At 43.4% G+C, this 12,987-nt stretch overlaps 1 protein-coding gene across 4 annotated transcripts in view; it reads left to right on the forward strand.

Annotated features, from left to right (window-relative positions):
• The window catches only part of USP32 (ubiquitin specific peptidase 32), a 62,299-nt gene extending 59,069 nt beyond the window's left edge, over positions 1 to 3,230 (forward strand). For all 4 annotated transcript variants that reach the window (XM_082294782.1, XM_082294783.1, XM_082294784.1 and 1 more), the window contains exons 33-34: positions 113 to 205; positions 862 to 3,230. In XM_082294782.1, the coding sequence (XP_082150908.1) occupies positions 113 to 205; positions 862 to 1,035 (267 nt within the window). In that variant the 3' untranslated portion in view covers positions 1,036 to 3,230. The remainder of the gene's footprint in view (positions 1 to 112; positions 206 to 861) is intronic.
• The last annotated feature ends 9,757 nt before the right edge of the window (positions 3,231 to 12,987 follow it).

A 12,987-nucleotide genomic window follows, 5' to 3' on the forward strand; every position in this document is an offset into this window, starting at 1 on the left:
AGCTCCAGCTGTCTAGATTGTCATGAGCCATTGTCACTCAGAGATAATGAACTTGGGAATCATTTATTTGATGTTTGATCCAGGATTTCTTTTCTTCTTTGTTTTTCTTCAGTGCCATTCAGGAATTATGGGAGGGGGTCATTACGTCACTTATGCCAAAAACCCGAACAACAAGTGGTACTGCTACAATGACAGCAGCTGCAAGGTAAAGCACTTCTTTTCCTCATTATTTCACATAATTATTCTAATTATTTCAAACAATTTTTGCTTTGGTTACCCAGAGCTAAAGAAATTCAGAATCAGAAATTCTAGCTAAAGAAGTCTTAGAATCACAGAATGGTTTGAGTTGGAAGGAACCGTAAAGCTCATCCCATTCCACCCCTCACAGCATCCATTAAACCAGACATTTGTGGAGAGCTGCTGTTTGAAATCATGAGCACCTCCAAAGCTGCATCAGATAAATACTAAAATTATTAACTGAAATTGTACGTGAGGTTTTTTCCAAGGTAACATCTGTTCATCGGCTGCTCCCACAGTTAAGGGAAGATGCTTGTTTCGTACAAAGATGGGAAAATGACTAAGAATGGAAAGCCAGGAATATATTTCCATGATGGCAGCAGTTTGTATTCAATTGGTGAATAACTCAGTTCTGACACTTCTAAGTATTTGCATTCATCACTGTAAAATTGTCAGACTTCTCAAGTAATTAATGGAGCCAGCTAACAAAGAGAGGAGACAGAAATCGGGATTCCTTGTGTTACACCCAGTTAAAAATACACTTTTTGGGGCAACAGTTGTGTGTTTGAAGCACAGTGACAAAATTATCCCATGGTGGTTTTCCGGGTGTTTTCCCTGTGTCAGGAGTTGCACCCGGATGAGATCGACACGGACTCTGCCTACATTCTGTTCTACGAGCAGCAGGGGGTGGACTATGCCCAGTTCCTGCCCAAGATCGATGGCAAGAAGATGGCAGACACGAGCAGCATGGACGAGGACTTCGAGTCCGACTACAAGAAGTACTGTGTGCTGCAGTGAGCCTGGGCTGCCATGGACTGAGGGAGAAACCCTGGGGTGTGCCCTTGGGGAAGGTGGGACTGAGACCCATAAGAGCTTGTGGTTGTGGTCGTCCCCTGTGAGCTGAAAGCACAAGAAGAACCCCCTGGTTAAGCAGTTAATACCCAGTAGTATCGTTTTGTTCTGTTTTCTCACTACATGCTCGAAATGTTTCTGATGTTGGACATCTGAGACTGCCACTGGCCTTTAAATCCAATGGTTTGAGAAAAGCCGACTAGGACCAAATAAGAGCTAAATTAAACATCCAAAAAAGAGCTAAACAGAGTAGTGTAGAGTTCACCAACTGTTCTAACACCCCCCTGAGGCTCTTGTTAGGTTTAAGGTAATGGGGAAAAACAATTTGTAGTGTTGTCTTTGGACAACATGATATTGCTACCTCCTTTTTCCTGCAGTTTTATTGCATTTTATTGGCAAAACAGGGAAGGCAAGAGAAGGAAGAGTGCACAAATGGAAACAATTATTGTCATGGGGAAGAGAAGTTTCCAGTTTTGCCACCACTAATGTGTGTCAGTTGCTTTCTTTCTGTATGTTGGGAGCACAACCAAATCATCATTTGAGAAGAGATTAATTTCTACACTTGAATGGTTTATTATACTTTTGTTTTCTCCACGTGTTGGCTGTGCAGATCAACATGTTTCAGGAATGGCTTTTCTGCCTGAAGAGTGCTGGCTCAAACTTTTTTGAGCTGCCTCAAGAAGAAACTTCAGGTTGGAGAGAGTAGTTGTGATTACACTCACGGTGTCTTAAAACGTGCACATTGCACAAAATGTTCCCAGCTTTTGGAAGGAGAGATGCTTGAGCTTATGTTTCATGACTGGTGTTGCTTTTGAAATTTGCACTTTTGAAAATGCATCTGATTCAATTCAAACCCACAGTTTGTTTGGTTTTTTGTTGTTGTTGCTGTAAGGGCTCTGGAGTGAATGGCTGTGAATATCCACTGTGTATTTCGAAGGAAGAAGCTGTGGCTGTCAGGTAGCTGTTGTAGCATTCGTGGATGGAGGGGTTTTTTTATTGGTTTCCTAATTCAGTTTCTTGTTTTCAAAATTTGGTTGCCTTTTCAAATTATCTTTTTTTTTTTTTTTTTTTGTTACAGCAGGTTATGCAAATACTTGAAATTAAACCACACTTGCTTTCCATGCCCTTGCAACATGCTCTGTAATTCAAGGGGCTTCTTACATGAGGGGAAGTGTGACTGAGTCTTAGCAGAGACTGGAAAAAAGAGGGTTGTTTTTTTTTGAGCAGGCATTTCTTCAGACGTTTTCAGTGTTAAATTGTTTGCATATCTGAATGAAGATAAAAATTTTCACTCTTTTGGCCTTTTGTTCTTCAGCTGAGTTTAAGCAGTTTATTAATTTTGTCATACATCATCTTCCCAGTTCTCTAGATTTTTGTACCTTCACTAACAAAACTGTTACTTACGTGGTTCTCTGCAATTAATGTTTGGGTTCATTTTGGGGTGTTTGACAAGAACGCCAAACCTTCAGTGAGTTCCTCATTTCCAGGAGGATCTGGGGTTTATCCATTTAAGAATTTATATCAGCTGGTCTGGCTGTCTTTGCCCAGGCAGAGCCCTCCCTGCCTTTGGAGGTTGTGCCTCTTTGGGGACAGCAGATCTGTTCCAAAAATGAGTCTCGTCTTACATGTCAGGTGTTGCTCCTTATCCTCTATGGTCTTTTATCTTTAAAGTGGTCTGAACATTGAGCCTAAAGAAAAGCAAAGATGACTTGTGAATTCCTAGGTTAGAAGCTTTTTCAACACCCACTTGTCTACTCCTCCCTCCGCAAACTCCATGAAAAGTGAAAGATTTTCAACTGATTTACTTTAAAATGTTTTATTTAAGCAGGTAGCACAATCTACTAATGTTATTTGATCTTCTGTGTTTGTTACATTGGTTGTAATTAATTTTTTAAATTAAATTAATTCAAGAATTAGTAGTAAATTTATTAAGTTAACTATTAACTACATTCACTTTGTAAATTATTGTATAAAACTTATTGACAATGCACTGACTTTAGAAAGATGTTAATGTACATAAATGCCTTGTAAATAAAATAGTGTTGATGTACTGGAATATGAGCTGTATTAAAACAAAGGTATTGGTAATTGTATATGGAGTGAACCTGTTTATCTGTAACTATATTATTCCAACAAATTAAATACTGTGGATGCAGATGAAGTGTCACTTCTTGTCAGATAATTTTTAATAACTGTTTTCCTGCTTTGAAGTGTCTGTGCTGCTTCCATGAAGCTTAAATGCCTTTGTCAATCCAAAAGCTGAAGCGTGGGCGTGCATCCAGCAATTCTTTGCAGCTTCTTCATTGTTTACAAAAGGTAAATTGGGTATTTTGTTGATGATAATAACACTTATTACTTGAAAACAATCCATGCCAGCAGTGAAGTGATCCCTAAGTACAGGAAGGTTTTGCTCTGGTGTCTTTGGAAAGGATCTGCAGGTACCTGATGTCCAGTCCTGAGGTGTCCCTGCTGCAGCCAGGGCTGTTTGCTCACGTAGTTGGTGATTGCAGACAGTGAGAGACCCTTCCCCTGAGCAGACAGTGATGGGAGAGCCCTGCTGTAGTTACAGCCCTGCTTTTCTCCAAGGAGGAAGTGGATCTGGTTGAGTTGGCAACCAGACCAAAGTCTGCACAGAGCTGATGTCAGGGGCACTCATCACCCTGGCTATTGAGTGCTTCCAAAAGCACGGGTGACGTTTAGCTGGAAATGAACCATTGTTCTTATTTTATGGCCTTGAAGATGCTAAATGGGTATTTATCCAAGGATTAGCACGCACCAGCATCCCCAGGGTGATGCCAGAGTGTCTCTGGAAGTGAAGCCATCTCTGGCTGGGATGGGAGTGTCGGTGCAGCACTGGGTGGTGACACTTTCTCATCAGTCACCTCCCCTGCCTGGTGATCAATTCTCAGAGCATTGGTCATTCTTACCAAGTGTGGTCACCCCATGGTGTCACTGGAGTCACTTGGGCATTTTCAATGTTGAAATTTTAATTTCAATATAAAGAATATGGGCGACAGTCGTTCCTATCATGAATTTTCCTCTGTTAAGACTTTGAGGTAGTGAAAGTGGAATTTAAAAGGATGAGAAACTCTAATTACCAAGGATGTTCATACGTGCTGCTGTAAGTGGTAAAGCTTTTATTGATTTAGGAGTGCAGCAGGGGACATGAAAGAGATGAAGGCATCACATCCCTGCCCAAACCTGCAGCCATTTGCTGCTGCTGACTCCCTTTTGCTTTCCAGATCACAACTGTGCAGGTCTCGAAGGAGGGCTCAGAAATGAGCAGAGCCCGTTTTGTGAGATGGGAGCAGTGGGAAATGAGCTGTGCTGGGATTTTCCCTGGTACCTTTGTGTGTGTGAAGTGTGGAAGCACCTGTCCTGCCCTTGGGTTGGTTGGTGAGACTTCTGCAAACCTGGGGTGGCTTTTGGTGCTTCTGGGAGGGAGGGGAAGGATGCAGCAGGGACAGCACCTCTTGTGCCAAGCCCTCTTATTCCCCTCAGAGAGGGGAGGGACAGATGCACCAACCCTGCAGGGCCCTGCTGCCCACAGGAGTGACCACTGTCCCTTCCCTTCAGGCTGAAATCTCAGCTCCAGAGGCACTTTCCATCCTGATCCAAGCGCTGGATCCCTTCTGGAGCTGCTGTTCCCCCTGCTCCCTGCCTTCCCCTGGGCTGACACAGGAGGCTGTATCCCTGCCTCTCCCTGTATTTAACTATCAAAATATGCCAGATTTATCTGTTAGCTGTGATCATGTCCTGAGAACGTGCCGGGCTCCAGGCACGGCCGCTGGCCCAGGGCCCGGAGCATCCACGTAGATATTAATTATATTAATTATACCTCTTGTTACCCTTTTTCCCTCAGGTCCAGTAAATTGAAGCAAGAAGTGAGTAAAATGCAATCATCCATGCTTGCTGATTTATTGTTTCAGGAAAATAAAAACCTGTCAGGAGCTGGGGAGATTATGCCTTTTGTTTGGGACAAGCCTCTGGCTTCCTTGATCATGTGTAAAAGATTTCCTGTTTGTGGAAATGAAAAGCAATGTTTGATAAGGTCCCTTCAGCAAAATGGGTCACAAAAGAGAAAACAGATTAAGGTTGCTTCTAGATTTGATAGAAATTAAATTTCCCTGGGAGTTGTGAGCATAGAAAACCAATGAGGAAAACTCATGGCAAAATACAGCTTTTATTTATATTTAGGGTAATTTCAGACAGACCTGATGACTGAACCTCACCCAACTTTTAGCAGTGCATTTAAAACTCGTGGTGAGAGCACAGGGGTGTCCCCAAGGACTCAAGGTCTCAAGCTGCTTTGGGTGGTCAGAGTTCATGCACTTCCCTCCCCTGCAAAAACAAATAAACAGCAGCAGATGCTTCAGAGCCTTTGTCAGAGTGTTTGTGTGAGCTGGCAATGCAGGACTCCCTGTACTCTGATATTTTTCATCTCAGTGCTGCTGAAATTTTTTTTCAGCATTAAATTTTTATTGGGTGCAAAGTCCAAATGAAGTGGCTGAGAGAGCTGTGGTGTGTGATGACTTTTTTTTTGATTTTGGAAATACATTCTCCAGACTGCTGTGAACATTCTCAGTGTTGTTTCTCATCTCTGTGTGAGGTTAAAATCCTGTTTTTCCCTGATCCTGATCATGGGAAACACAGGGAGCTCCTGGTGCCCTTACCAAGGTATTATTTTGCATAGAATTATTGAATCACAAATTCTTCCTGACTCTTCTCCAGCTTCTTATTCCCTCAAAGTGTCTTGCAAATTATATTGTCTTTTACACCATGAATTTGAGAGGTTTTGGTCAGACTGAGGTTGAAGAAAGGAACTAAACCAACAAATAAATTGGAAAGGTGGTGGTTTATGTGCTACGTTTGGAGTCAATGAAAAGGTTTGGGACAACAGCTTTGGCTCAGTCTTAACATCACAGAGAAGTTTGTCCAGGAGTTGCTGCATCCCTGGGTAACCAGGTAATCCCTGCTGGTTTAAATTTTGCTGAAATGTGATATAGAAAGCAGAGTTTTAGGCTAAATCTTCTGTATGTTTAGCATGCAATGAAACTGTGCCTTCATTTAATGCAGCATTTTGTTGGGGAAAATATTTGTGTGTCTTATAAATAAACCGTGGCCTCCCAAGGAGAAGCTGCAGGAAAGCTGGAGCGTGGATGTTGGTTGGGAGCTGGATAACAACAGAGGGAAGCTGCTGCTGCTGCTGCTGCTGCAGAGCCAGAAACAGGATCCAACACCACCAGTGGCAAATCAAAACCCTTACAAATGGTGTTTGTTCTGTGCTGTTTGGAGTAAGGAGACAATGCAAGGAACAGGGTGATTACAGAGCTCAGCCCGGACATTGTGAGGCAGGTCCCTCCTCCAGGGGCTCTGGTGACAGGGTGACAGCTGTCCCCTGCTGCCTGGGCAGGGGACATGAGGGGCTTGGCCAGAGCAGCCGTGGCTGTCCTGTTCCTGAAGTGCCCAAGGCGAGGTTGGACAGGGCTTGGAGCAACCTGGGACAGTGGAAGCCAAACCATCTTGGGATTCCAAGAGAGGGAGGATGAGTAGGGAGGAAGAGCTGTGCAGCAGGGCTGGATGAACATACCCCAGTGTGATGCGGACTCAAACATTTAGCGATACTCAGCAGGAGCAGAGCCAGTAAATTTGGGCTGTGATGATCCCCCCTCAGCTCAGCGCTGTCAGGACACAGCTGGGGCACATCCCCCAGCACCTCCAGTTCAAACCAGGCCAGGGGAATTGCAGAGCCCAGGGCTGACCTGGCTGAATGCTGGAACTCTGTGGCCCAGCAGTTCACGCGGGGATGATTTAAACCACGGCTCAGTGTTGAGAGCCCCCAGCAAGCAGAACAGAAAGGTGGATGAATGTTGGAATTTCCTTTTGATACGGAATAAAAAACCCCTTTAAATCAAAGCCATTCCTGTTGTACCCAAACACTCCTTGAAGGGGCAGGAAAGGATTCCACACAGGAAGGCCCCGGTGCTGCACACTGGCCATGAGCACACGCTCGTGTTTGTGACCTTGCTCAGGAGCAAGTGCGTTGGAAATGTTTGCTTGCCATGTGGCCGTGCCTTTTTATCTCCAGGTTTGATTATATAAATGTTCCTGTTTAAAAGACACACGCCAGGGAATAAATCTCTGGGCCCACAGACTCTTTGAGCACAGGCAGCCCCAGCATTTAACTGGTAACAAAGAGAGTTGGAGTGGAAGCTTTTTGATAAAGAGTTGGCAGCATATCAGAGGAGCAGCTTGGCCATGAGATGTGAGCAAGGATGTCACACTGGGTGTTTAAACTTCTTACCTTTCCTTCCAGTTCTTTTTTTTATTCTTTAAATGATTATGAATGAATTATTAGAGAGAAGGTGATTATTTTCAGTGTGTACATTTTCAAATAGTGGCTCAGTTAAAGAGGACTCTAAATTTTGATTTTAACACGATCCAGAGATCTGGCTGCTCAGTGGCAAACTAACAGCAGTTTAAGTAGTAAGAATTAAGAGTGACCTGAAGAATGATCAGCTTTTAGCACAAAATCTCTTGTTTAACTGATTTAACTGGGCCCAAACCTCTGGTTATAATTTAAAATTTTCTTCCACGTGAGTGGCAGGTGCTGTGACACAGCAAAAGCCAAGTTGAGTGTGAGGAAGGGTAGAGTTCAAATAAATAAAATATACTAAGGGATGATTAAAGCGAGGTGAGGGATAGAACACAGATGTGAATTTCCCCTCTGAATATCTTTTACTGCCTTTGGCTGCTGAGCTTTGATGTCCCAAAGCACAAAGAGACTCCTCCTGTACCTGAGCTTTGTGTTCCAGGCAGGGCCCAGCCGGGTTATAAATCTGTAACATTGCACTTCACCTTTTGTGTCTTGCTTAATGACCTTTTAAAAATAAATGCAGGATGGCTGAGGGGAACAGGATCAGTGGTGGAAAAGCTGACACGTCCGCAACCTGAGCTCTGATTCCTCTGATTGCTCCAGCCCATTAAACAAAACTTCTTTTGCTTTGTGCTTAAAAAAAAAAAAATAAAGAGGGGAAAAAGGGGACAGGGAAGGGTTTTCTTAGCTGGGTTCTCTGCCTTAAAATGCAGCTGTAAAGTGCTTTACTGGGGAAATGCTGCACGGAGTTACCTGCTTGAAGAACAAGGGTACAGTCATCCAAATATCAAAATATATCCTATCTACTATTTCATTTCATGGAAAGCTGCTGTTTTAAGGGGCTTTTGCCCCTTTGGAAGTGTCATCCTTCATTTCTCTCGCACAACAATGGCCACTTAAGGCTCTTGTTCTGTTTCCCACAGTACTAAATTTAATATGCACAGCCATAATATAAATAAATGTATGATAACTCTTACTCAAATCCCTGAAAATGTATGTTATCCCTGAGGAATATCTTTCCGTAAAATGTCCTCCACTTGAACGAAAGGAAAACCGCAGTTTCCCACCATTCCAAACTGGGACAATAATTTATTTTGGTGATTATTATAGTGGATATTTTTGATTCATGTGTACAATAGTAAAACCGAGAATGTTTTCTTCTGTTTGTGTATTTTGCTTAAAATAAAAGATTACTCCAAAGGAAGGCATTTGAGGAAGACTGCTTGCAGAGAGGGGCCAGATTTATTTTGGCTGGCTGTGCTGGCCTCTCAGCTGGACAGCAACCTGCACAAATCCAGTCCTTCAATCACTCTCCGTTGCCTTTGCCACAATAATTTTCATGCAGAATCCCTCCTGGAGCTCAGCTGACTGATGCTGACAATCCTTTGCAAGCTGTACCAAAGACTTTCCAGCAATTTTACTGCTTAGGATTCCCCAAATGTTTGAAATACCAAAAGCTGAGTGTGTTGTGGGCTGGTCACTTGTACTATCTTAAATTTCTGCATGTCCACAGTTGTGCTGTGCCCTAGCTGGTATTTTTTTTCTTTTGGTAGGGCCCTAATTGAATTTTTATTTCAGAATATTGCTGTTTTCATCTAATCTTTGCAGTTTCCTGCTGGAGAGCCCCTCATGTGCCTGGTTATTCCCTGGCTGTGCATTCCAGTCTTTGTTGCATCCTTGGCAAAGCTGAATTTTGCTGTCACTGGTGGGGATTATTTTTTTTTTTTAAAACAAAAGGGAAAAAAGGAGCAAGGGATGGGAGGAGAGGAAATGACCCCCCAATGTTGATGTTTCTGAAGGTAGAGGACTCATCCAAGCTGTCACTAGAAGAGTTAATTTCATTTTCTAGATCTTGCTGTGCGCGCTGGTTTTCTTCTGTCACGGAGTTTAACTCTCCGAGGTGGTTCCGTGTCCCACAGCCCTTCGGGGAACCCCTCGTGTGTGGCTGCTGCTTTCACCAAGCTGATGCCTCTTTCCCGAGGCTGAATCTTCCCTGAGGTCCTTTAGCACTTGCTAAGATCAGACAGGCAGGGTTTTGCTTTTTCATGAGCTTTCCGTGAGGCGTTTGTACCTCGTGGGCTGCGGATTGCCCGTGGGCCCGCCAGGCCTTCGCCGCCTCAATCCCACACCACCCCCATGGCTGCAGCGGGAATTGCACCCGAGTTTGGAGTGTTTGTGTTTTATGAGCTTTAATGGCTGGGTTTTTAGAGTTAATCAATCTGGTTCCATCACATGTGCGCTCCTGCCTGCGGGATCATAAACCCCAGCTTCCCGTTTACGGCCTGGCACTGCCACAGTAACAAGGGGACAATAGGAACCCGCTCCGGGGGGGTTCGTGTGGGTGATACCAGAGCTGGTTTTGCAGGGCTTGATAAGACACCGTGTTCCTGCCGATCAGAAAAAAAAAAAAGTTAGAAATGGTTATAAAACCACTGGAGTAAATGGAGCCTTGGCAATTGCTCCCAACCCGCGCTGTGGACTGAGCTCTCTCCACACTCCTGGGACTGGCCCAGCTCCCGCTTCCCAAAATGTTTGAGCTGTACCAGTGATTTGGAGCCCTGAGGAGATGGAAATGAGTGGTGAATCCTCCTTTTCTCAGATGTGTTTGGCAGGAAGGGCTGCATAGAAATTGGGGCATCATTCACAGAGATCTCAGCTGACAGGGCTGGAGAAGCCTCAGCACCTCCACAGTTGATTTTTTTGTCTTTATCCTGCTCTTTTAAGATTGAAACTCCTTTTGTTTTCCTCAGGGAGGCCACTGCTGCTCTCCCAGGATTATTCCCAGGTTTCCTGGTAGCTGCTGGGCTCCAGGACGCAAAAAATTATGTTTTACTGCCTGTAAGAAAAGCATTTTGTGTAAAGCTGAGAGCTTTGTGCACCACAAACTCCAGTGATTGCAGGTTGACAAAGATACTGCACTCTTGATAGGGATTGTCTATGATTTATTTAGAGTTTAATATCGACATCAGCACAATCAGCAAAATGTAAAACTCAGCCTTTCTTTCTCTCTCATAAATTCTTCATAACCACCCCCAGTCTGCAAACTCATCCATCAAGATCTCTGTGTGCTGGGAGCAAGGAGCAGCCCTGGTGAGGTGGGGAGAGGAAGGGTGGTGGCATTCTAAAGGTAATTCCACTCAGTGGAAACCAATATATTTTTGTGAGGCAATAAAAAAAAGAAGGGCAGGGAAAAGTTTACATAGCTTGGAGTGGATTGTGGGGAAATAAAACCCATTAAAACAGTGTCAGCTGTCTGGGTTTCCTTTACATCAAACTGTATTTGAGTAGTGGACGTCTAAATCACTTCAGAAGATATTAATAGGTAAAAGATAATAAAATAACCCAAATTGATTACCATCTTATACCCTTTGTGATGTAACTTTAAATGCAAATTGCATTCCACTGCAAGAAGGGAAATAATGTCCCAAAGGCATTTCAATTAATTGCTGTAGTTAATTACACTCATAATTTTACTTGTGTGACTAATTATAATCAGGTTTTAGCGGTGTATATGGATTTATTTCTGATACTAAAAGCCCCAGACAGCAGGTTATTTTTGGGAAATGCATTTAAACCTCATAATGAAAACTGCATGTTCCCATTCTCAGCAGCTGTCTCGAAGGAGCTGTGTCTGTTCAGGAGGAGTTTGGAGGAGATCAGGAAGGAAAAGTGTCCTGGCTGAGGTCACTGTGGCCCTGCTGTGCCTCCAGCTGGAGTTTCATTGCCTTTTCCACAGGTACTCGTAATTTACCAGTAAATCCTATATTTCCTTTCTTTAAAAATCCTATTTCCATACGTTTCCACAGCCACCTCAGTTCCCAGGTCATTTGTTTCTCTGTCATTGCAAAGTTTTTTAATCCCATCTCATTTTAGTGCTTCGTGGAAGAAAACCACCAAGTCCACTTTTAACTCCATCAAAAAGAGCCTCCAATCTCCAAGAGTAACAATTTTTTATAGAATCATTTATAGAATTATATATATATATTCTATCTATATCTAGAATAATCTTTATAGAACATAGAATAATCTTTATAGAATAATTTATAGAATAATAGAACCATTTAGGTTGGAAGAGACCTTTAAGATCATCGAGTCCAGCTGTGATTTTTGGGGGGCTGCTCCTGGGCAATGAGATCCCTGTCCCTGCATCAGAGGGGGTTGATGTTACACCTGATATTTATTAAACTCCACCTTTCCTAAACTCTAAAAGCAGCCTGGGAAGTTTGATAGGCTTCTCTGTATCTTTCTTTTTTTGACTACAGGTGGACGAATGGATTTTTTAACATGGATTTGCTGTGTGACATCTTTTTAACAGGGAGGGTGCTGGCAAGTGCTGTTTTCCCCATGGAATCCACATCTGATGGGCAAGGAAGGAAAGGACAAAGGAAAAAGCTTTATCCTTCTCTCCCAGCAGTCACAGAAAACTGATTTTGTCCAGATAAATTCATTTTGAGCTGTTGTTTTGTCACAGGAGGAGCTGACTGTAAGTGGAGCTGCCAAATTTGTCAGAATTCTTCGTGGGTAATGTAAATACATTTCTTGTGAGTAATGGTTTGGTTTCCTTGTCTCTTGGTGCTTCCTGAGAAAAATGTCTTGCTGAAAACATATTTTATTAGGAATTTTTTTGTGCCTGCCCCTGCTGTCACCCCTTGCTCCCCTGATGACTGGGAAGGAGCAGTGCCTTCACCTCTCACACCTCCAGAGGCTGCTCTCGAACCAAGGTGCAGCCCAAATCTGGGAAAGGAGTGGTTTTGGATGGGTTGTACAAACCCCTGTTTGTTTTACTTGTTTTAACCCCAATTGTAGTTGCCAGTGCTGTTTGATTTTCCCTGGGACTGCAGCTTTCAGCCCCACAGTCATCAACTCTGGCTCCAACATATGTGAAATGGATCAGTGCAGTTCTGTGCTAACTCTTCTGGACATGGGAAAATAATGTTCTTGCTGGATCCTTCCAAATGCTCCTGTTCCTCCCCCCACCCTTTCCTGTATCATGCCTTGGCTATTTGTCCTTCAGGAGTGACTGTCATTTCCTGGTGTCTTCACAATAAAAGAATATCATGCCAAACGTAGCCGAGACAAAATTCCTGAAAGTCAGCACCTTAAGTTACCTGTGGAACAGAAAATTGCTTTTCCATAGCCATCCTCACAAAGCAAATCAGATGTCCCACTTGAAGCCTTCTTGTTTTTCCTGCTTTTTCCAGGGAATAGCTTTTGCTGGGGTTTGTTTTTTTTTAATTCCCTGCGTTAATCCTGGTCCTGTCCTTGGCATGTCCTGCCCCAGAGCAGAACCTGGGTGCAAAGATGACCTCTGCCTGTGGGAGAGGACAGAGAGAACTCAATCCCTGTCAGAGGTGCAGATGGAGCATTTCCCTTCTCTTTATTGCCACAACACCAAGCCACTCAGTAAAAACACTGATCCTTGCCCAGTGAGATTTTATTCACACTGGAGTTGGTGCTGAAGAGCTCTTAGAGAGGACTCACCCTCTTTCCAGCAGGTTTTGTTCTTCCTTTTAGTTCTGTTT

The sequence above is a fragment of the Coloeus monedula genome, assembly GCF_965178545.1.
Source record: "Coloeus monedula genome assembly, chromosome: 20".
NCBI lineage: Eukaryota > Metazoa > Chordata > Aves > Passeriformes > Corvidae > Coloeus > Coloeus monedula.